The following is a 26,433-nucleotide window of genomic DNA, read 5'->3' as shown; positions in this document are numbered from 1 at the left end:
CTTGAGGAGGCTTATCATTATTCGGTAAATCACTAAAAAAAATTGAACTAAAATTAACAAAATGGCAGCTATTATTAAGAAAAAATTCTAACTTTTTAGTCCTTTTACAATAAAAAAATTAATATCTTAAAATGAAATATTTTTTTACGAGGTTATTCATGGTTTACCTGAGAGCCAAATAAACAAACATTATTGCTTTAAAATTTTAAATCGATATGAAGATTAGTTTCGGAGAAATTATTATAAGAAGTTAAACAATAAAATTTAAAGAAAAATGCATTTAAAATTTAAGTGTGGTTTACCCATCAATTAATGATATACTTTACATCAATTAAATTATGATATACTTACACATCAATTAATGATATTTACATCCATTATGATATACTTACTTACTTTAATTAATGATACTTACTTTATACAAAAGAGTGTTATAGTACTTTCGAAAAATAAAATTTAAACAAATAAAAAATCTGACTCTCCAGTCCCCTTAAGTCCTAGGAGACTTCTTATACGCACTTTTCTCTTATAAATCTTTGCAACTCGAGTCCTAATCAAATATCTTAGATCATATAATTATTGGTGTGTAGGAGTAAAAAAGAGTGTTGTTCTTTCTGAAAATCTAGTCGATGAGGTGGAATATCTGAAGAAAAAGATATAAAGTAAGTTGAAAGTGAGGATAAAAAGAGTAAGTAACCCCTGCTTTTTTATTGACAAATATTTAATTAATAAATGATTTTGTTTACTCTTTTAAATAGAACTTTTGTTATAAATTACTGGAATAATAATTATATCGATTTAGTCGATCTAAAAATTTTGATTAGGACTCGAGTTAAAAGGATTTAAAATAGGAAAGCGCGTATATAGAAGCCTTCTAGGTTTTAATGGGTTAATCTCTGTTAAATGGTTGACTACTGTGATTACGATGATATTAAAGAATCTTTAATAAAGATTGATGTAAGATGACTAACGTCAGTTGATTATTAAATGTAGAGTTGTTTTTTCACTACTTTTGGACATTTATTATTTTATGCAAACGCAACTCTGCCATTTTTCATAGGTATATGTATTTTAACCGGGAAAACCGACAGAAGAGTTACAAGGGTGGCGATTCACGAATATCGCTAGCCAGCCGGCGCTAACTTTTCAATCTCGGTCGAATAATTCGGTGGAAAGCCCGGGTTACTCGGCGGTGACGATCTGGCCTCTTATTGGCTCGCGGGCTTTCGCGCAAACCGTCTCTCTCTCTCTCTCTCTCTCTCTCTCTTTTTCTCCCCCCCTTCGTTCCCTCCACTCCTGCATGTTCCTACTCACCATCGTGACGCACCACCCACTGATCCCTCCGGTCCTCGCTGCCACCGTTGCCACTACCGTAGCTACCCTCCTCGCGCACTTAGCCCCGTGGTTAACTTCAATGAGCGGATAACAAGCCGCCCCTCGACTTCGCCCCTGTAATATTCGCTCGTATAAATGGACCCGTGGCTTTGTCAAATCAACTGTCGCTAGTAAACAAGCCACCCTCCGAACTTCGGCGCACTGATACACCACCGTTACCGCATGGGATCCTCGTTCTCCTCGCGCGCCACTGCCTCAGGCTTTCAGCCGCAAGATCTCTCCCTACGTTAGTCTTAATCCATAATGGCAATCGTTATTCTTCGATGATATCAGTTAGATCTAGAGAATCTTGATAAAAGTATTTTTTAGACGCTCCTATAATTAAATATCGTAAAACTTATCGGGAGGATTAATAATATCGATTGTGTACTATCCATTGGTAGTATACTTTATCGTTTTAAAAGAGAGAGAGAGAGAGAGAGAGAGAGAGAGAGAGAGAGAGAGAGAGAGAGAGAGATTGATTGATTGATTGATTGATTGATTAAATTTATTATGCCCGAACATTTGCTAAAGGGCAAAATCAAAATCATAGATACATAGGTAAAAACGCAAGAACTTTGAATGCATTACAATATGCATTACAATATTGGATGCATTACAATGAGCCATTGTAGTGCATCCAACATGCTTAAAACTAAACTAAACTAAACTAAACAAAAGAAAAGAATAAGCATGAACAAGATGTAACTAAGTGTAAATTTGATGACACGAATAAACTCGATTGCACAACTAAAATTGCACCGGTAGACGTATAATATAACCTTAACTAATATAACTACTAATGTATATATAACGCAACTCCTAATGTATATATAACGCGACTACTAATTTGTATAACCAGGTACTTAGTGATACTATTGCATTACGAAAATTGCACTGGCAGGCCACAAAGCAAGCGCTAACCAGATTCAGTAGCGAATAAATGTAAACGGAGGAGGTTTTTGAAGGATGGAAGGGAAGGTGCAGATGTTATGTTGATAGGAAGAGAATGCCAAAAGCGTATCGCAGAAGGACGAAAAGAGTTCCAATACGTTGCAGTTCTACAAAACAGTATGTTAAAAGTCAGAGACGAACCGAGAAGGCGGTCGGATCTCCTAAGCGATGAGTCAGGCGAAGTGAAGAGCTCGCTCAAGTAGGCAGGAGACTGTAAGAACAAGATACGATAAACCTGACAGCCTAGAAAGTACAGTCTCCTATTCTCAACCGACAGCCAACCCAGTCGACGCCTGTAGGGCGTGACATGTTCATCACGTCTAAGATTAAAAATGTAGCGTACACAGCAGTTTACAAGTCTCTGCAACTTCATATTTAACTCATTGCTCAAACCGTCGTAGACGAGGCAGCAGTAGTCCACGTGAGGTGTAATCAACGTCGTTACTAACTTAATTCTCAATTCGGTGGAAAGAGAGTTTCTGTTAAATTTCAATCTGTATAATGCATAGTGCACTTTCTGCGATACGTGTGAAATGTGCTTTTTCCAGGACAGAGTAGGCGTAAAAATCACCCCTAAGTTAGAGAGAAAGAGAGAGAGAGAGAGAGAGAGAGAGAGAGAGAGAGAGAGAGAGAGAGAGAGAGTCTATCGTCTTCGAAGAGAAATATTTCTCGGATTATTAAATTTTTATTTCCTTTTTATTTATATTATATATTTATAGTTATTTTTGCAGTTTTATAACTATCTGAAATAAAACTTAATAAATTAAGGCATCTCGCTGTGCTTAATGCTGCCGATAACTACATTGACGCGATCTCGCTAGAAGAGAGCGAGATACTTTTCGTTTTCCAAGATTCCATGTGATCCGGTAGCCTGGATATTACCGTAAACGAGCCAATCAAGCACCTTTGTGACGACAATCGTTCCTTTGATTACTCGGCACTTTGCGCGAAAGCAAGAACGTTGGGTAATCGACGTGTTCAACGTCGTCCCGTTTCCCGACACCGAGAGAATGCGTTATGGAAATGTGAGCGCTGAATTTAATGATCCGAACATCATTACGAGTTTCTCATTTCGTCCAGTGTATTTTCTCAAGAATTCGAAAAAAAAGTAATTATAATTAAGATTAATAAACATTTCATAGCCTTTAAAGGTTCAACGAGATGCAACTTTGTGTAATCTCGATGCACAGCGTTATTCAATTTTCTTAAACGCAAATGTAAGGATCGCGCGTTAATTGTATCCAAATGCCGGAATAGAGATTCTCCTTCGCGAAGGAAGTTACCGTTGCGATCACGAAAATCGCGTATTCGCTATGGAAACGCGCTCGCCAAACTCAAAAGTAGCCATGGGGCTAGAGTACGGTTCTACGAGGCACTGAAGAGTCCGCAGTTGTAGGAGGAACAAACAGGAGCGCCTTTCAATCGTAATTGGAACCGCAGGGGCCTGACCATCGTCCGTGTTCAAGCGTTCCTTTTCCCATAACCATCATTCTTCGAGAGTGTCTCCTTCTCTCTTAAAAAAATACTCCGTATATAAAATAGTGTCGAATAATATATTATATGTATATCGAACGGTACTCACGAGAAGATAACGCGCTCTAATTGTAAGAAAGTCAACGCGTCGTTATTTGCGAACGTTTAATCACTTTGCATCGTGACTCTATCGTCTTTAATAATATTATTTAATCTCGGATTTTATTTAACAAATATAAGTTAGCAACAGAATAGGAAAAATTACACTATAATATATACGTTAATTAATTTTAAATAAGTACCGAATTAACTTGTGAATCCTGATCGACGCGAGTTGAGCGCGAGTCGCTTTTTTAATCACTCCTTCCTCGCGGTGTTTAAAAAAACAATATTGTCATTTTGAAATCCGAGGGCTTTGTGTTCCTCCATGAAAGCGGAACGGACCGGACGGTGCCGCTTCATACGGAAACTTCACCTCGGCAGTTATATTCACACGCGCGGTCGCACATCAATGGATCTCGCTCGCGCCTGCCGCGATTGTTAACGATTTCGAGATCCTCCACATTGCGACTCGATGGTCGCCGCCCGCCATCCCCCGTTGCCGCTTCTGTTCTAAATCGCTCCGGCATAATTCTCATCGTAGTTCTTTATCTGTATTTACCTATTCATCAAGATAATCCGAAACCATTACTACCATTACTATTATATGAATACGCCAGACATCTCTCGTCACAGAGTGATTTCGTCACTAATGTATTAGAGTGATTGCGATAGTTAGTCCAAAAGAGAGAGTTGTCACTCAAATTTGTGTAAATACGCTCATAAAGTATAGGAGTGAATTTTTTACTCAAATTTTTAGAGCGGCTACTCTACCGGATACGATCTCACTCTAAAGCTATATAATGAATCACGATGCACTAAAGATCGACTGATAAATAATTCTAACAAAGTTTTCCACTTAAAATTGTAAAGTGACATAATTCACTCCTATGGACTATGGACACTGATCTACACTCGAAAAGAGTTCCCTTTCATTCAAATGGAATGCGATTTCATCATATATAGAGCGCAATTTTACTCTTTTTTAGAGTGGCGAATCGCTCTAATTGTAAGTGCACATCAGGCTCAATTTCTACTTTTCGTTACACTTGCATTTCACTCGTTTTGAGTAATATTTCACTCTTCGACTTTTAAAGAGATTTAAGTCTTTAGTCGGTCAAGCGTCGCATTTCGCGCATATCTAGAAAAAAAGAACCAGATAAATTCTGTAAATATAGGTTATTTCGGTATAATTGTACATTTCATAATTTTAAAAATCCTAAAAATGTTTTTCAAAAAAGTATGAAAATTAAAAAATTGCATTAAATAAAAAGGGGAAATATGATAAACGTTTTAAAAAGTTAAACATTTTTAAATCCACCAAGATAATAGAAGATATTTAAATGTGAATATTTAATTAAAAATAAAAAAATTTATGCAAGAAATATGGCGCCGCTAGATCTCAAAATATAATAAGATAATGATAATGATTATATATCAATCAGAGAGTAAATCTCAGCGTAACACGTCATATTAAAATTTATCGAACGTCTAAATACGTCTAATTTACTTATTTGATCGACCCTCGTGCGATCACGGAAGTGATTTCTCACCGATGAAATCCCATTTGTGCAACACAAATGTGTGGAGAAGCGAAATGGGACGGGGGGGGGGTGGATATCCCCCGAGATCTCGAATCCCACGAGGGAGCAAACGTTACAAATTGCCGATAACGATCAGTCAGCGGGAGAGATGATTCGTAGCTAATTCCATACGAACCGCCCCGCGCTCTTATTATCATTAATTTGCCTTCATCCAGGATAGGATAAATGCGATAAACTGTTTCTGTGCGGTACTCCTCTCATACGCACGTATAAAGTTCTTCCATAAAGAAGCATCCTATAAATAACCGTAATTACATATGATGTTTATAAATCATACGATTGTTTAGAAATCGTTTCGAGAGCTATATTTTATCTTCGGCTTAACTTTATTGAATAGCATTCGACGGAAATACAAACACATGGCGATATAAATAATTCGGTAAATGTACAAAGTTTCGAAAAAAATGTACCAAAATTTGAAAAATGGTATATTGTTCCGAAAATTCATAATTTCGAAATATGAAAAATGAGACAATGTCCCAAAAAATTATAGTCTAAAATGAACATATCGAGATAGCGTCGATATTCAATAGAGAGAGTAAATAAAGTATACTCAGGAAAACGCAATCTTAAAATTAATTAAATGAATTTCTTTGTTCCAATTTGCGCAATTCTCTACAAATTTAAATAAAAGCTAGGATTATTTATTATTTCTAATAAACGAAGTAAATATGGAGTAATTTTCTTCATGTAAGTATATATTTCTGTTAAAAAAAGATATTATATAAAAAATACTGGTTTACCTCAACTATTTATTTTTGACAATTATTGGGGACATCTTTCGTGTCCCCCGATCGGTTTGATCGTCACGACGTGATGGCTTAACGGTGATCGACGTTGTTACTCTCGCGCCGACTCGAACTTTGGCAAGCCCTTTGTTTTTCACGGCCTCGACGATCCTTCTGGCATGCATTTATTCCAGCATTTCGCCCTTTTTTCAGCACTCATGAAGAAGCCGTCTGGCCGCTTTGCTGCCCCTTGATCCCGCATTCGTTAAACTTAATGAATTCCGAAACGTGCGCGTCAATCTCGGCTCGTTTCGAAGCCGAAGGGTCTCTCGTTCCTGGTAGCGCGACACCGTCATTGCCGTTGCTATTGAAACGTCGTCGACGTCGCTCGGCGTCAGTTTTTGCATCGGCCACGCAACGTTACGTTAGCATGATACTTTATGCAATGCCACGCGGCGTTATACTCGCCGAAAAATTCAAGGATAGGGCGAGATATGCACTCTGCCGTCGCTGACTCTACCACTTGCATCAAGGTGAGCTCGCGTGAACGATCAGAATTAATTGGTACTTAATTAATGCTAACGTATTGGTCCTGCAGAATTTGCAGCTCGCCAAGTGTGGTAAAGTCAGCAAAATGATAGCGAATTTTTATATTCTTTTCTACGTATATATATCTTATAAGGTTTTACTTAATCTCTTCTTTTAGTAGCAATAATCACAGATCTGAATTATTTAAAGCTAAATAACAAAACTGAATCGAAGCAGAATAAAATGAATAAAGTCTATTCACTTGTCACAGACTATAAACTTGGCGCAAGGTGCAGATGTACATACATTGGATAAATCTCAGATCAAAACTATCATATCATAGGTATCTGCTCTTGGAAATACTCACAAAAGAAGGACACAAAAAGAAGGACTAAATCTTGTCTAAAATACGAAGGTAATTGATCATGAGTATTTTTCTATTAGAGCAAAATTTAAGAGCAATTCTGTTACTTAAAGAAAGAAATTGAAATATAGAAGAAAGGGAATAAACGCATTAAAGAAGGAAACGTTAAACGTCGTGGCGATTGTAACATTCACAAATAAATGAGGTGGGGATAGTTGATTAGTTAAAGAATATTACTGCCACTTTTCTGCTCAGTTCATTCAGAACTATCAACTGATGAGAGCATTGGTAAAGGTTGAAACCGATATTGAGAATATCAGGAAGTCTATACTGCATGAACAAAGAATGAAATTGTACATATTGAAAGAAGAATAAGAAAACTATATAATAAAAAGAAGAAAAAGAAGTTGAATTGAAAGTAATTTTGAGATATGTATTTTGCCAGAAAAATGAATAGTCCCTTAATCTATTTTTTTTTATCATTGTCCTACATTTTCTCAGTGCTTTAATAGCAAAGCTTTCATGATTATATTAATTTTGAGAAAATTTGTGTTAAATTGTTAAACAGGCTTCTAATTTATTAAACGAGTGACTAAATGAGACAAATGTGATTTCCTGTTTCCTCTCTACTTATTTCACTTTGCCTTGAACGAAGAACGAACCTCGAACAACACTCTTTGAAGAAAATTTTCTATCTACCTTCTTTATTATCACATATCATGAAGATGCTAATAGCTTACGACTTTTTCAAATTTTTCTTAACTTCCGTAGCATGGTGGCAAACCCATTAAATTTACTGGCAATTAATCAATTTTGTAAAGATTCTAATTCGCGAAGTCTCACAATAAGACAAATTATTAAAATAAAGACAATAAAGAAATTCTGCCCTCTCTTTTTACAATATCCATGTATATGTATACGCCCCGTTTGGTTGAGTAGAAAACGCGCAGCCTTATATACAAGCGCAGTTCTTATTATCTATGGTTTCGATAATGAGGGAGATGGGGTTTTGTTTTCACGTATGTCTTCCACGAAACTCTCGACGTGGCATTCGTTGGGTACTTGCAAACCGCACGTAGCTTTATCTCCCGTACTTGGCGACGCCGCTGTATGCCGCTGAATTCATCTCGGATAATTTTGCGATGCGGCGTCGAAACGTACACAGACTTACGCGGCCCCACAGACATTGGCAAATACTTAAAAAAGGTAAGCGCAGCGAAGAGAGAAACGACGACGAGAGGCTGGCTTGGATGCGAGGAGTACAGAATCCAGAGCGATTGCATGTGTGATACACGTACGTATTTACGCTTGCAAACTTCTGCTTTCGGCGAACCGGCAAAATGAGGCATGGGAGAAAAGAGGGAAAGGAATTTGCAAACTGTAAAGGACGCGATACACGTTATACACGCTGTGTTATCCCCTAGGACGCGAAACTAATTTCGCCGTAATGCGAAAATCCCTAATTTTAAATCTTCGACCGTTGCATTCCACGCCTAAAATATCTTTCTTCATTTTTATTAAATAAAAAAAATTACGGTTTCGTGTAAGATAGGGATTCCGGTTGAATCCGGTTTCCGTGAAGTTTTATCTAGCCCGCTAAGAAATTTCTACATTAAATATAACTATTTTCACATCCAATAACTGTGTAATTATTGTTACAAAAATTAATTTAAACGCAAATTAAAACATAACTATTCGAAGAGGGCATAATTAAGATGCATATAATTAAATTTTTGTGTGCGAAAATATTTTGAAGACTACAAGATCAACTTATTTTTTTAAATTAGAATACAATAACTTTTTATAGTGGAATTGTAGCAAACTTTACGCTGACAACAGTTAACTGATTGATTGAGCGTGCAAATGTTAGTGGAAAGGAAAAAAATTAAAAATATAAAAAATCCCTTTTTTACAAAATATATTTAAAACAATATTCATTTTTCATGTCCCGCTCACAATTACTTTAATAGCAAAAAATACATTAAACAGAAAATTTCCAAACCGATGAATGGAACAAGATAGTCTCGTCCAGATTTTTCCAGCACAATCGCTTGACTTAACTCCAATAGACTTCTTTTTATGGAGACATCTAAAAAATGTAGTTTATAAGAAGATTCCAACTAAAGTCGAAAACATGAAATAGAGGATCACAGCTGCATGTGCTGTAGTATCTTCGAATACATTGGCAGCAGTATGTCGATCATTGGTACATCATATTCAGAAGTATCATGATGAGTTTTGGTTCATCGGTTCGGTCGACGCTGCGTCGAACTTTTATAATATATAAAAGAATTTTTAAACAAAGATATTTTGCTTCTATTCTCCAAAAATAAAACTTATCCAGCCCCCGGTCATTACAAAGATTTTAATATGGCTCTCCTTAATAGGAAAGGTTTTCAACCTCTATTGTAAGATAATATTTTTCTTCGTGTATCCCTTTCAATTTTAAAATTCGTTATATGTTATTATATCGGTAACAAAATATCTCACATGTAAATATTCCTTCATCTTCCGTGCATATCATATTCCGCGAAGGATAGGACGGTAAAAGATTTTTCATAGCTCATATTAATATTGAATAATGCTGGTTTCTACGAACATTTTCAGAATTTATTATGTCTCGCTCCAGAGCCGCATCTTCTTGGAGCTTTTCGTAATGAAGCCAACAAGCGCGAGCAACGAGACGACCGAGCCCGACAACAGCGGAAACTCAGCAAGCATCCGCCTTTCAAGCACTGAAATCATAGAAACCAGCTATACATTGTACGCTCGCAGAAAAGTTTTACATTCAATTTATTCCTCCCGTTTCGCAGTAATCGCTCGCCAATGACTTCTTCTCCCCATCTGCATCTGCTACCGTCTCTTTTTCCGCATACCTCTCCATCTCACTCTCTAGTTTCCACCGCCCCTTGCACCTTTACCTGGATCCACTTAAATCGAAGCATGCACCGAGTTACCGGATCGCGAGCGTGGGGAGGACCCAACTGTAGAATCTTCCGACCAATAGCAACGCCAGGGTTTCACTTTCTCACCCCCGTGTCCCAGTCTCCGCGAACCAATCGGGTGAAGCGTGCCGGTCTCGTGGTGGAGTGAGAATGGCGCTTCCACCCCCAAAATGGCTGCGAAATTGCGCAGGCATTAGGCAGCCCGTTCAAAATAAACGGGCGGATTAATTCGAGGGGGTCGCGGGAGCGGCGTGGAGGGTACGCGAGCGCGTATCACCTCCTTTCGATTTGCAGACTCTCGGTACGTGTCTCCACCCCCGCGATAGTTGGCGGCGGCGATAAGGATGACGAGAGATGGTACTGGGGTTCGGGGACCAGGTTTCCGGTCAGCCGCAGTGGCCGTCGGTGACGCAGAATGACGCCGAGCGTCCGTACGATAGCATGAAAGTCGCGAATTTTTTTGCGGCGCGAGTGTGTTCACACAATTCGTGCTGAATTGTCGCCGATGATTACCGTCGCTTCGTCAGGGAGAATACAATTTCAATAAACAATCGTGAACGTTGCGAGTGCACCGCTTCTTTGACGGTGATGATGCAGGAGCACAAATCTTTCCTGATCAGAGATCTTCTAGGAGATGTATTGGCTGATCGAGTTCAAGGTATCTTCACCACCAAAACACATAGCGCAGCGGACAAAAATCGTATGGAGGATAATCAACGCGAGATAATAGATATTGATGATAACAATAATGTGGTCCTAATGTCGGGATGCATTAATCATTTCCTAATTACAAGAAATGATCAATCTCTTCCGTACAAATCGCAAAAATTACCGCGATTAACTGAACAATTATTACATTGAAACACATAACTATTACATTTTATCTTTCTAAACGTATAAGTTGTTTCCTAAGTAAGTACAAAAATTTGAAGCGGACATTTTTATTTTAGGAAGAAAAGCTCTTATAAACATGCCCTAAACTGCTTTGTTTTCAAAAAACAGGATGTCAAAGTTGTAAAAAAAATATGAAAATTTGGAAAAGGTTTAAAGACATTTTTGGTACATGTCGATTAAGAATTATTTTCCAGTACCGATTTTCCAATACCGAAACATTTATAGAGGCGTGCGTTTTTGACACCCTTTATTTTGAAAACAAAGCAGTTTAGGACATATGTTTATAGAACCTTTTCTTCCTAAAATAAGCCATGGAATATTCCCTTCAATTTTTTTGTACTTATTAGGAAACATCCTGTATAATATGTATATTTATAAGAATATCATAAATTTTCATCATCCCTCGAAGAAAAAACTCGGAAATAAGTACGATTACTCTAATATTGTTGCCATATAATAGATAGAATGGAATAGGTTGGAAATTACAAAAATATTATAGGTAAATAATTCAAGTAAACTTCTATAACAAAAATAAATTGTATTATTATACAATTTTTTTATTCAATCTTTTAGACAAAGGTTAAAACGAAATAGCTTTAACCAAACATAAAACACGTAAAATTATATACTATTTTAATATATACATTAGAAATTTTTTATATATATAAATAATTATAAATTTATCCGTCTATGTTTTTTCTTTCTTCTGTATATTTTTTTCCTCTTGTATAATCTCTGTTTGTACACAAGAAAAATAATAATAAGAAGAATTTAAAAATAATTAAAAAGATAAAAATTATAAGCAGTAACCAATAGCATTTAGAATTTTTTTACGTTATTCTCGGACTCAGAATTTCCATGTGCTTCGGCTTCTTCGTATGCACAGTCATATTACTGATAGTATGATAACAATTATTGATGGTTATATTACTGCCTTGCACATCATTGTTAACCTAACCTCATTATCGGTTTTCATTGTTAAACACATTCTTTTTTCTAATTTTTTCTTGCGTAATATTTTCATTTCCTCAACAATCGTGAGGACATCGACGTATCTTCGATATCACTCATTATCTCAAGTGTCTCAAAACTACAATTATGACCACCTATAATTAAGAAGACAATTTGTACAAGACAATTCAGAAAAATTGACACAATTATTAATTATGTGTATAAATTGCATATTATATACTACACGTAAATTTTATTTTGGGGAAAACTAGGTAAATTTCAGGATTATATTCTGGACCTATCAGGGTATTTAAAACTATAGATTATCCAATCCAGGCCCTATAGTTTTATATTTAATTTGGGAAAAATCTGTCAGTATAGCAATCTAGAACCCATGTAGATTTTCCCGACTATTCTTTATCTATAATAGGTAAAATCAAGATAAATTTCTAGGGCGTATTCTGGACCTAGATATTCCAAACTAGATTTTTCTATCCAGGCCCTATACTTAATTTCGGCAAATAGAGACAGATTTCTACCTGGGAAATTTTAAATTTCTTGAATTTCTTAATTTCCAGGAGGTCGATTATGTATCTTGAAATGAGGTGAAAATTACAAAAGTGAGGAAATTTACTAGAGTATCTATGATTTTATTTTGTTGTAATCTGTAATACTAGTAAATCTGTTCACTTTTAATTTTCACTTTGTTTCAATAAGATACATAGTCGATTTTCAGAAAATAAAATACCATCGACGAGTCCGATTATTCTAAAAAAGAAAACAGTTCCCATGCATATGGAATTTTTCGATTTATGTAAAGCTCTGCCAAACGAACGTATCAAACAAAATTTTTTTTTAAATTTTTATGCAGATTTTTATTCTTGTATAAATTTCAAACAAAAAGTTATCTGGTTGTCAATTATAAAATTATTCTAAATTGAAAAAATTAAAATCCAGGAGGAAGGGCATATGTCCTTCCTTGTCCTCACTCATGGGCGCCCATATTAAACATAATTTTTTTTAAGTATACAATCATCACGCAATAGAGCATTTTTTTAAAGCGTATTTTGTCGCAAATTGCATGTTGATATCATTAATAGTTTAGGAAGTATGCAGTTGAAGAAATAGGTTTCGAGAAAAGCACATTTAAAGTTTCAATTCTTGTTATTTATTAAATAACAATAGTATATTGTACAACTAGTGGAAAAAGTGGTCGATTCTGAATGAGTGTGAAGTTAGTCGTACGAGCGAAGCGAGTGCGACCATCACACTCATTTGGGCTCGACCACTCTTCCCACGAGTTGTTCATACTATTTTTCCTAACAAGAGCGTGAAACAGGCCGCTTTTTGCGCTTGTTTTACAATTTCATTTCTCAACTAGTTGAGAAATAGGAGAGAAATGGCTCCATGTTTCAACGCTTACGTCATCATTGCGAAATGGATAGTTTTGCTCACTCAAAACAAGCGCGAAAAGCAGCCCATTTCACGCTCGCGTTAGGAAAAAGTTATTCTTAACTTACTTTTAGCTATTCGTAGGGGCATATAATAAGATTTCTGTAATAAGTACAACTTTCTCGTGCCCAAAAAATCTTCTGCATAGCTGCCTGAAGCTATAGCGTGTTGCACCTAGCCATCGGCATCATGAATGTGGTGTGCATCTAATTTCTCACACACTATTAAATTCGTGGTATCAAATTATACACAATATGAATCATTTTTAACCATAGGTCGTCACTGCTCCTACTCACCATGTCGTTAATTTAACTAAAACAATGTTAATTTAACTAAATCAAAATAGAGCTAAAATAATACTGTTTTGTGTTAAAATGGTAAATTTTGACATGCATGGTAGTTAAAAATAACAAAATGTTATTTAAGCCAAAGTATTGGTTTAAATTTAATAATATTTAATAGTGCAATGCCAATATTTATATAAATTATCTCCATTATTTATATTCATAATCTTTAAAATCTGTAGTAAACCTGTGCGATTGTCATTAAATATAATTGTAACAAAATATAGCGTAAAAAAATATGTGTGTGTGTGTGTGTGTATAAAATTGCAGCAAGGCAAGCTGCAATTTTTTACAATTGCTGGTATCGCTCAATCCTCGGAATAACTATCTTCTATACAATAACATTGAGGCTTTCATTATTATTTTTATTTAAATCGCTTAAAACATTATTTCAGTATAAATCTTTGTTGCTTAATTTTACATAAATTAACTTAATTGTATATAAAAAAAAATGTTTATAAAGTTTTTTTACATAGACGCTGTGCTCTGTTCGACAAGCGAAAAAAGACTGAACATTCAAATTTTTCTAGCGCTTTCGGTATAACCGTTTTTGTACTTTTACTAAAAAAAACTTTAGGACGTGTTATAAGAATACAATAAAAAAAATATTTCTCGCAATAATTATTATTAATAAATGCATCAAGACACGTTGGTAACTCGCTTTGAACATAACCTGATAAAACATTTTCCATATAAATATACATAAAATATATGAAATATGTCCATATATGGTTTCTATCTTTTATATTATTTCTGTTTGTACATATAGGAAAAATAAGAAAGAAGTTTAAAAGTAATTAAAAGGATAATTTTTGCATAATTGTTTCTTTTATAAAAAGTAAAGTTTGGAGAAATGAGAAAAAATTACCCATATATATAATATATAAATGTAATAATCGTGTATATAAAATATGATTATATATGACTATCGTGAGACAGGTTAGTTTTACCCTACTGATGACCAGTCATTGCGATAGTAATCCTGCTCAGTACGAGAGGAACCGCAGGTTCGGAAATTTGGTTCACGCACTCGGTCGAGCGGCCGGTGGTGCGAAGCTACCATCCGTGGGATTATGCCTGAACGCCTCTAAGGCCGTATCCTCTCTAGTCAAAGGTGGCAATGATATCTCTAGAAAGTCTCGTGAGTCGCATAAGGCTCAAAACAATGTGACACACTTACTAGGCGGCCGGTCCCTCGCGGGCCGGTCGTCGCACGAGCCCGGTTTGCCGTACGGCGCCTCTGAAATCAATTTTCAGCAAAATCTATTTTTCAATTTTTACCCCCTTTTTTGATTGCGTATTTTCCGATACTCTACTACGATCATATTCTCCACAACTTCTTAATAAAAATATTATTAACTCTTACAGGTCTTTGGAAACGTTTCAACTGCTACAAAATTTTATCAAAAATAAGGGTATTCCATTTAAAAAATTGAAGGTGACTTTTACGTGACATTGAAAAATAGATTTTGCCGAAAATTGATTTCACGATTATTTGTTGCTTTCCATATAACAGTTGTCTGAAACATTTTCATCTAAAATTAAAAAAAAAAAATAAAAATTTTGGGGAATAATTGTTTAAAATGGATACCCTGTATAAACAGAGATTATACAAGCAAAAGAAAACATATATGGACAATATTTTATACATATTTATGTATAATTTTACATAAAAAATCTTTTATTACAAACTTCGTTAATTTTTTTAATTTTGACGTGAACCTCATCAAAACAATTTTAAAAGTACATATTATGTGTTAAAATAAAAAAAGATCGATTTTTATCCTTTTATACTAGTTTAACCTCTTAATTTCGCGAGGCGATAATTATTATTTTTTCCACGCAAACATTTCCGAACACGTGACAGATCGTCAAAATTCTCGTTAGAAAATGGATCCCGTGGTGCGAGTCTATTATTTAAATGCGGACGCACAGCCACCGGGGGTGACGAACCCTCTTGGAGGTGGTACCCCATTAAGAACAATTCTACAGATGGTTCGAGGTGCCGAAAGATTCGTTAGGGCTCGTTAGTCTCGGGGTTTTCATCGAAGGTTATTACCCCCTAGTGCGCCGTTACAAATCTATTGGCTAATTCTCAGAGGGTGTAGCAGGTTTCGGTAATTGAGATAGTTTGCTCTCTAACCGAGATCGATCAATATCGATTGAGGTTTGCTGGATTATTATTTCGGTAATAGACTTTGCCCGACCAACCAAATCCATCGATTGGATCAGCCAGAAAATTATAGTTATTAATATATAACAAAGAAACGCGTTGTCTCCTAGGATGTTTCTCTATAAATATGTATATAGTTAACGCAGTCAATAACATCCATACAGATAAAAATATATTTTATTTTTTTATATAAATAATCCAGTAACTTGAAATCCTGTCTTACGTTGAATTAACGGAAGAAAATAAAAATTAGTGATACAAAATTGGAGATTTCAAAATGTATAATTTATCTCGTACTACAACTTGAATTATTGCAAAGAACGTTAAAAAATATATTCTGTCGGATCAGTTAATGTCTAATAAATTATTATCTAATCATCGGGAAATTATTCCCAAGAATATAAGTCTCACAAAAACATGTTGCAGAGGACTCGGAGGATGATTCGGCGGTCCATTCGGATTCCGAGGACACCATCGATCCTGGCAGCAGCCCCTGCACGCGTCTAGGAAGTCCACCACCGGCGCTCTCGCCGTCGCCCGGTCCGGCAACTACGTCTGGAAAATCTTGCGGAGTGATCGCTAACAATGCACCGCCGACCGGTAGGAAACCACGGAGACGACGAACCGCATTCACTCACGCTCAGCTGGCTTACCTCGAGAGGAAGTTCCGTTGTCAGAAATATCTCAGCGTGGCGGACCGCAGCGACGTCGCCGACGCTCTATCGCTCTCGGAGACTCAAGTGAAGACTTGGTATCAAAACCGAAGGTAGAGGAAAATTTATCGTAGGACAGAGAATAAGATCAGCAGAGGTAAGAGGGACAGCTTTGCACACCACAATTTCGTTGCAGGACGAAATGGAAGCGGCAGAATCAGCTGCGATTGGAACAGCTGCGTCATCAAGCTACCGTCGAGAAAGACCTTTTGGTACGCAGTGTGGGCCTCCATCACGGTAGCATAGACGCTTATTGTTCGCCGTACAATTCGCAATCGCAGACCAGCCATCCGCCACCACCGCCACCGCCGCCAGCACCATCCACCGCTTCCACGGCGGCGTTTCTTTCAACGGCGGCCGCGCTCTTCCGAAATGTCACCTACGTCCACGGCTGTCCCCTCTAACACGTGTAATCTCGAAGGTCTCGAGATTGTTTCCAGAAGATCGAGAAATTTAACTCGGAGCTCCGAAGAAACATTTCGACGAACTACTTGTGCTGTGAGTGTTAACATAGTGTTTCAAAACTCTTCGATTCATTCTTCATTATTTCGGAGTTTCTCAAAGGACGAAGGGTAACCTGATTTTGGCTGCGCTGATAGAACCTTTCTTATGCATGTTTTCTTATATTTTATAATGTACTGAATCATTACCAAACGTTTATTTCAAGCTGATATGATGGGAAAATATAGGATGGGAAATCACATTCAAAGTAGCAGATTTGTAAAAATCTGAATAAAAACTCAAAATTATATAACTTTTTTTTACCCTTCCTTCCTCCTCCTCCTACTACACCCCAACCCCTCTACTCTTACTTAACTTAATATCACTCATTCCAATATTAAAAAACTAGCTCAATCTATCACTCAACCTAACTTAACCTAACATAACCAAATTTACCCAAAATTGCCCCAAACTAATCCATTCCCCACTTCATTTTTTTTCGTGTCCTTTCGTTTCCCTTCGCCTTCACCCTCTTTCTCTCTCTCTCCTTTTTTCTCACACACACATTTTCCCTCACTACATATATATTTATTCAAAGTGTACAAATTCGTGCGAAAATATGTCTCTCTGGAAATAATTAAAATGTATATCTTACATACATTTTTAAAAAGAATAACTCGGGGGAAAAATAGATTTGGTCTTTGTTTGATTAATAATTAAATGTGTAATAATTCGACATCGGAAAATAATTGAGTTATCCACCCCGCATACATTTTCGAGATATACGAAGAAAAATGAATTTAAGATATTTAAGAAAAAAGATTGCTTTTTATTTTCTAAAACTTAGACTGACATAGACTAAGGTGCTGATTATGACGCAGAGAAAAGTTTTTGTTTGAGAAAAATTTTTACAAATTTGTTACTTTAAATGCAGTTTTCGCTATTTTTCCATCATATCAGCTTGAAATAAACGGTTTAATTGTTAATGATTCAGCATATCAAAAAATATAAGAAAACATGCATAAGAAAGGTTCCATCAGCGCGGCCAGTACTTTATAGCGAATTAGTTGGAAAGATTTGCATTAACAAATCGCTTTATACAGCAACCAATGAGTAAGAGAAACGTTTGTATATTACTGTTCTTTCCTTTTTGTTGCGTTATATCTTTCTTATAATGTTATGTTTAAAATTTGGATATTGATCTTGTTCAAAGATTTTTCTGATTTAATGATAAGAGAGACAAATGAATGAGCATAAACTATAATTATCCTACGTTAATTATACATCTGCATACGGTTAAATTTCAGCCTGTTGAGTGTTACAGACACTTTTGTACTCAAAAAATTCTGTAGTCGTTTTTTCCACTTTTCCTCTTGCATACCAGCTGTTAAATGATGATCAAATAAGGATGTAAATATGTAATTACAGAGTTTCAATAGTTTTAACAGTTTATCTTTCACATACCGAATTTAGTGAAATATTCAACATTAATATTTTACGTCTTCTTGAATGAATGGCAGAATTTCATAATCGATACTGTAATAATGTTACAACATCATTATAATATGTCACTATATAGATGCGATATTAATATTTCATTTAGAAGATAAATGAAAAGAGCAGCTGTTTTGTTGAAAGAAAGAATATGCGCTGCAACTTGGTAATATAAATTGAAACCAGAGGTTTTATTGACGATTAATAAAAATCTAATTTTTAGTAACAAATTTTATTCGTAGATATTTTAACGTCTTAGTGTAATCTTGATGTGCGGGTGAAAGTAATATTATTAATTATATCCAATGTGCAATGTTCGAGCACGTACGCAAGGCAAGCGCTATTATCCCCAATAATTTAGTTAATTATTGTTATTCGTCGTCGATAATCTATCGAATAATTTTTCCGAAACAGAACGTTATTTGTAGATAAATAAATTATTATTAAAACCCATCAAAGCCGTTCGATATTTCATTTAACATACGCTCAGTCTTTACTCATACACGCTTGAAGCTTTTATACTTTTCGCTTCGATTAAAGCTGATCCAGACAATTTCGAAGGCAAAGCACAAAGCGTTTGGATACATTTCGTTATTATTTTACATTTTTATCCTTCTTTTGTCAGTGGATAATTTCTTGTAACTAAAATGCACACGTGGCAATGGGCACGTGGCCAAGCACGAATAATTGGTTGAAACCGATACATGTCAAGTGGTTCGACGGTGCTCGTGCGGACTGGAATTGGCTTGTGTTGCGGATCTAATTGCATGGAAACAACGAGAGAATGTGCAACAATTGATGCGATTGTCATGATGACTTTACGAAGAAGTTACTCGCACTAATAAAAAAAACAACTACTACAAGGTATATGGATAATAATTTATTTATTAGACAAAAATCGCTATAATATCCGAGAAATTTAAGGAAAATGCATTCAAGAAAATCGAAGTGCTAAAAAAATTTGCATTTGTTATGTATTTCGAGCGTTAAGCAATTGCTATTACATTTGTTTTGCAAAACTAAACAAAAAGAAGAAAATTCTGATAGATTTACATTAAAAATAGAACACCATTTTTATGGTTTAAAAAAAAAGTTCAGTTCTCAATATTGATTTCTTGAAAAGCCTTACGCGGTTTCAATTTATATAATTAAATTTTACATATTTTTGTAATCATATATGTTTCCTTTAAATACAATTGACAATTGATTAAATAAATTTACATTTAATATGTTAGAATAATGTCATCTGTTATAAATAATTAAAATTGTTTTGTTTTTAAACGAAACATTGTAGAAACGAATACATTATGGTTTCACCATTCGATTTTGTTTCTTTCCCAGGAGCAATGAGGGAAGGAAATAAGACAATAGGAAGAATACTTCCGAGTATATTCAGAATGAAATAAACTTCGAATCGATCTCTCCATATGCTCGACGTAAAAGAAGTATGAACTTTCTACTCTGAACGTGAAATCATATGGATGATGAAGTCTCGCACTCCTCGTTTTATTCCTATTATAGGTGCCGTACTTAAATTAACAGCATTACGCGTGTCAGGTGTTATAGTTGAATATTATTGAATCATACGCATTGTTTTATTTGGAGGAAATAGAAATGTTTTCATATTGATTACACATTTGTTTGATACGATTAAAACATGTACTTATAATATTTTGTCTATATATATACACAAAGATATTAAGGATTACACGTGTCGATTGCATCGAGCATTTGTGTAATTAATATACACACATTTCTATTTCCTCTAAAAAATCATTGCACATGAATCAATAATATTTAAGTGCAATATCTGACAAATAACTGATTTGTAGCAATATACACAAAGTATACAGATTAAATAAATTTATATTTGAATCAACAAGATCGTGCATATGTAGCAACCATAATAACATTAACCGTACCGTTGATTTCCTTTAAGTATTTCACGCAGTTGACGTGACAGCAGATGTAGTAACTACATAGATTACATGGTATTCAATTATACATCAAGAAAGTTATTTAATTCATATGTAATTATAATAAAGAATTATGTGTTTGGGATGAGTAGATATATGATTGATATAACGAGATATTCCAACTACAATGATATTATTGGACCAAATATCTGGATTATAAATTGACTATCTGATGCATTTCGTTCATTAATATTGATGTTGAATCAACCAATTTTATTTCAATTACACTGTTGCTGTTGATACAACATTATTTTTTTTTCAGTGTATACTCTATTATTCGAGCTTTATGCGATATGTGTTTTCTCAAGAAATAAAAAAAAGCCGGGATTCCACTCGTAGTTTACATTTTAGTACGATGAATCATATCACGGCATTAGTTTCTCAGACAATCAGCGAATTTCGATCATCGTAACTTGCGCTTAATAATCGTTCTTTCTAATATCTCGAAACATCGAATTTTAATATTATCGAATTAAAAAACTTGGCGAATTTTTCATAAGTACAGAATTTACAACAGTTGTACAATAAAGTATATGTAAAAATTCACTTGATTAATTTCAAGTAAGAACTTCTATGATAAGAATAATATAAATTTTATAATATACATCTGTATGGCCGGTATTCATAGTCTGTTCTTATTTCAAGACCGTCTTAAGTGATGTCAAGATGCTAATACGGCACTGTGATTGGTTTATGACATTTTAAGATTGTACTTAAGTTAAGACGATCTTAAATATAAGAACCTAGCTGATATTATGTATAATCACGCTTTTAAGATATAAATATCTCTAAAAAATCTTTAAAAAATCTTAAGAAATTTTTTTTAAAAATATGGAAGTTTTCATCGGAAACGCGCATGTTAATACTTTTATCTATCTCCATAGTTCAATATGCGATCATCTTTATCAAGAGCCGAGGGGGAATTCCAACCGAGATACGTGAGGCAAGTGGCGTTCGGCCACGTGCGTATTGTATCGCGACGAATAGCCACGCACACGCGTGTGCATACGTGCGTAAGCCCATGTTGGCACTTGGGCACGTGCTTCTTATTTCTTCTTGGCTGGCTTCGTGTCTCCATAGTGCATTGTTAAATACTTCGCCGTGAGGGACGACCCCGCGTACGTGCGCGGGAAAGAAATTCTTCGGCCTGTTTCGTATATATGCAGACTCCTTTGCATTCTCGATCGAGCGTTGCATAATCCTTTTGTTGCTCGCCAACCCCGTGAACTGTGATTATTAAACTGAACTAATAGAATATTCATTACACGCCTCTTGTTTTTGCTACAGAACTCTTGCCAGAGACGACGAATAAGTTCCCTCATTTAGATTTTAATCCACGTACGTATAGGCGAGCCGATAACCATTAGAGAGCGTAGGCAGAAGCAAGAAACGTGAAAAAAAGCGATCCCCCCCCCCCCGCGGGAGCTTCTAATTCTTTATAGAGCAGAAAGCAGCGAAGTAATTGCGGGAGAAAAATCTGTATATCGATTTCTCTCTCTTTCCTTGTGCCTCTTCTCTCTTGATGAAAGGCAAAAGCCAGAAGTAAAAAAGGTCGGCGGCCTCGGGTCTGGAAAAGAAGGCGAGAAGGGTGATAACGAAGCTCTGACTTTTTAATTGGAATATATTCAAAAAGCGGTACGCCTTTTCACCGCGATGCGCCGTGAATACGACCTGAATCAACGCGGATTCCACCGGACTCGCTGTGGATCAACTAGGAATTTCCCGATTTCCGGAAATCGCACGGAGTGACACGGAAAGGACAGCGTCTCATTCCCCTCCCCCTCTTTCTTTTTCTCGCGTTATTCACGAACGACTTAATGGCGCATCTCAATGACGATGTAAAATATGCTAAGTGAAAGCAGGGTTTTTTTAGTCTATTCGTAAATAGAGACCATTGCCTCAATAATTGCACGTTCTACAAACGTGCGTGAGTATGACGATTAATGAATCGTGTCACCAACAATTGAAAATTATACGATTTCAGAATTGAAAAAATTCACCCGGATAACCAAATCTGTCGAGAACAGATTTTGGAAGTGTCTGCTGCAAACTTTGTCGATAAAATGCCAGCAGAAATATAAGAATATCTACTAATAGAATATAATAGCATACTGACTGTAGAAACTGAGCAAAATCTGCCGTTTCGTAATTGTTTAAATGTTTACGCAATGATAAATCAGATAAATATACATATATACTGCTCGGTTTCTGCCGACAAAATATGAGTTTAATGCGAACACAGATGATATCGAATCTGTTACGATAGATATCTGAGCAAATCTGCTTCCATCAATCTGTTTTCGCATCACAGGCAGTTTGCTTGCTGGACAGTTATAAATGTTATAATTTACTAATGATAAATCATTTTGATTATTATTTTTCTCATTAAAACGATTTGCACAAAGTACCTTTTCTGAAGAAAGTTATGAAACATCAGATTACTATTGTAAGAAACCGCGAGCGATGGCTATTCCTTCAGGAAGACGGCGCGCGGCACAGCCCGCGGCGAATCGAGCTTAATGGGCTGTTTGCTTGCAAATTGTGCTACCGCTAAAGGGCAGCAAACAATTCACGACTCATTTTAACTTCAACATTTCAATCCCAAGAGCCGACAGACCCTTCTTGCGGGCGTCGCATTTACATAATTGTCTCTTGTGCTCCGTTTCTTTTCCAAGCGAACCGCTTTTCCCTTATTGTTCATTTTCCGTAAATTTTAAGGATCCAAGAAGCAATAAAAGCACTTTATATATCGCTTGTAATAAACAATTAAGAATTCTGCTTTAACTATAAAATCTTTATTTATATAAAAGAAGAGTTAGCATTTTCTTATTAACATTTTATAAATAATTTCATCACATATAGAATAAGAATTAACGTTTATTGGATTTTTTAACTATTATGTCATATAATATAAACGATGGACAAAATACGAGATGTCAAACCTAAGTTGCTCTTATGTAACAAAAAATAAAAAATAATGCAAAAAAATGCCCCGGGTGAGGATCGAACTCACGACCTTAAGATTATGAGACTTACGCGCTGCCTACTGCGCTACCGAGGCTATTGCGAGAAAATTTACTTCTTGTATCTTTCGTATCTTAAGTACATAAGGTAAATATGTTCAACAGATTTACGTAATATTCGTGTATACTTGACCAGAAATTAACGTCTTTTCAAAGAACCTTTAAGTATGAAATCGTTTGTATTTCATATAAAAACTTTTGAAGTGCAATTGAAAAGTCCCAGTAAGCAAGGAACATTAAATTAACGTTTAGAAATATTGACTTTATGTGTATTTTTTAAACGTTTTTTAATAATATTATACACATATTTGAAAAATATTATTTCGTAATATGATTTTTCTGAATGTTGTTAAAATATTTTGAAAACGTTACAGAAAATATTTTTCAAATGTTACTCTGACATTTATTTGAGATCAATGCAACAGTTCAAAATTCCTTGTAATTTGGACTCAGAAATAACGTTGGTAGTATATTAATTTTCTGTTGTTATAATGTTATCGTTTTATATTGTGCGCAACGCTCATCGCGACAGCCATGATGTACATGATTATCCTACATACGATGCGTGAGTGCGTATACACGTGTGTCAATCGAGGAGTGCGGAGTGCTCTTTATTTACAGCATAATTATATATAAGTAGTAACTATTATATTCTAAAAGTTGTATGATAAGAATTCAATTAACCATATACGTGCTATAATTATTTGTGCTATGAATAGTAGCTGGTGATGTAGGATTCATTTTCCGATTTACAAGAGAGATTTACAAAAGAGAGGAAATATCAATTAATTTTTTTACGTTCTATAATAGATTTGTCCTTGGACATTAAAAATATCATCAAGGTTCGTCAATGCTATTATTTCAATGGTACAAAACAGTGTAACTTTCTATAAAATAACCTCAAAATTTAGCGAAATATGTAAATGATAACGTATAAATAAGCTGGTACACTATGCATGAAGACGATTTGTTGAAGTATTGTGCGGCTTTAATACATCATTGTTTGCATATATCACTGTAAAAGTAATTTAGTATAAAATTGGTATAAAGTTGATAGATATGTAACAAACGATCAGTACAAACAAGACCAAAACTGACTTTTTATTTATTTCTATATTTTTTTCACATATATGTGCTATAATCACACTCTAAAGTATATAAATAGATTATTGTAAGCATATTTTATATGTACAGGGCAATGAATATGTCTTAACATATGGGATCAATTGTTGTATCAAATTCAAAAAACCACCATTTGAAAAATTTGACCCTGGCTAAGATAAACATCAGTGAACAATATATTATAAGGAAAACTCTGTACAAGATACTAGAAATGCTAAAAGATGACCAAGAAGCTTTTACACAAGTCGTAAGTAAAGCTGCTTATTATAATTAAATTATGTATATATTAAATTACAACCTTTTTCTTATCTAAACTATATTGAATTCTTCTTGTTTTAGAGGCTATTAGACAACAATCCCTTGTAATACAGAGAAAGACTTGGAACACTCTATAATGGAATAACTTAGATTTGCAAACATCCGTAAACAAAGGAAAAAATCTTAAAAGGTAAAAAAGTAATATAATGTATTTATGTCTGTTAAGTTAACACCCTCCATAAAAAACCGGAGTAACACATATGCAGAAATTAAGTGATCTTTATGCGTTAATTATGTGCTCTATTCACGATTTTTGTGCTCGAGCGGTTTCGTGGGAAATTGCAATTGAAACTGAGGGTGCTGGCTTAACGTAAGCTAGCACCCCCACTCATTAAAATTACATATAAAATAAAAAACTCAATATGCTAGAATTATATGCTTTTTATGTGCTTTCAAATGCCTCAAACAAAATTAGTCTATCTGTAATAGTTTAAAAAATATACGCAAAAAAAGATATATATACTACTGATATAAGAATAAAGTATCAGTTAAAATAGAGAAAGCGAAATAATTCTTGTCTTAAAATGTTTCTCGATTAATGTGTTCTCGAAATATGCACAATGAAATTTTCGTGCTTATCCCCTTCGACCGACCTGAACGTGAGTACCCCATACGTACAAGAGTACTTAACCAGTTAAAATACAGGTAGCAAATTGGTTTTAGTCTTAAAATATTCCTCAATTTATGCGCTCCCGAAATATGCACAATGATTTTAAAAGCATAAAAATCACATTAATTTTTTTTGTTAATGTAATTTTTTGATACAAATTTTTTAAATAAACAATTATATATGTAATATCTAAATATTCTATTACCATATTCTTTTATACATCATAAAACAAATATATCCTTCAAGTATTAGTCACGCAATTGTAGCGTGAACTGTACTATCATTCATGTAATATTATCATGAAAAACAATACACAAGAGATTCTATATAAATACAAATTAAAGTTTACTAAAGAGTAACTAATTTTGAAAATTACATTTTGTTTCTATTATTAGAAAGGGAATGTTAAAAATTAATTAAACATATGTTTACTTATATGTATTTATATATTGTTCAGAATCTCAGTGACCCATTCTCCATAATATTTAGCAACTTTGCAATACTTACTCCTAACTTATATTAAATAACTTTAAAAATGTATACAAATACATATACAAATACATATAAATACATATAAATAAAAATTTTTCTGAAATCTTATTAAACAAGTTAATCAATACATTAATCAAAACAAAAAGCTTATTCTGTTTATTTTAAAAACACATAAGTTGAGGAACATTTTAAGACTAAAACCAATTCGCTATCTATATTTTAACTGGTACTTTATTTTTATACGTATGGGGTGCTCACGTTTGGGTCGGCCGAAGGGGATGAGCAAAGAAATCTCATTGTGCATATTTTGAAAACACATAAATTGAGGAATATTTTAAGACTAAAACCAATTCGCTATCTG

At 34.7% G+C, this 26,433-nt stretch overlaps 1 protein-coding gene and 1 non-coding gene across 2 annotated transcripts; one reads left to right on the top strand and one right to left on the bottom strand.

Moving 5' to 3' along the window:
* The first annotated feature begins 10,494 nt into the window (after positions 1–10,494).
* On the top strand, positions 10,495–17,811 carry LOC112459605 (homeobox protein MSX-2-like). The gene is made up of 3 exons (XM_025023782.1): positions 10,495–10,727; positions 16,310–16,649; positions 16,733–17,811. Exons 1-3 carry the CDS (start codon positions 10,658–10,660, stop codon positions 16,998–17,000), a joined length of 678 nt encoding a protein of 225 aa, XP_024879550.1. The 5' UTR covers positions 10,495–10,657; the 3' UTR covers positions 17,001–17,811.
* A 5,684-nt stretch (positions 17,812–23,495) lies between these two features.
* Positions 23,496–23,568, bottom strand: Trnam-cau. The gene has a single exon. It is a non-coding gene; the product is annotated as a tRNA-Met (tRNA).
* Between the last annotated feature and the right edge of the window lie 2,865 nt (positions 23,569–26,433).

Source organism: Temnothorax curvispinosus, unplaced genomic scaffold (genome assembly GCF_003070985.1).
Source record: "Temnothorax curvispinosus isolate PA1 unplaced genomic scaffold, ASM307098v1 QBEX01010011.1, whole genome shotgun sequence".
NCBI lineage: Eukaryota > Metazoa > Arthropoda > Insecta > Hymenoptera > Formicidae > Temnothorax > Temnothorax curvispinosus.
This window is presented reverse-complemented; position numbering and strand designations above follow the sequence as displayed.

Coding starts and splice junctions, on each gene's coding strand:
- LOC112459605 (XM_025023782.1), top strand. CDS start 10,658: ATGATGCAGGAGCACAAATCTTTCCTGATCAGAGATCTTCTAGGAGAT. Junction 10,728..16,309: donor ATTGGCTGATCGAGTTCAAG/GTATCTTCACCA, acceptor AACATGTTGCAG/AGGACTCGGAGGATGATTCG. Junction 16,650..16,732: donor ACTTGGTATCAAAACCGAAG/GTAGAGGAAAAT, acceptor ATTTCGTTGCAG/GACGAAATGGAAGCGGCAGA.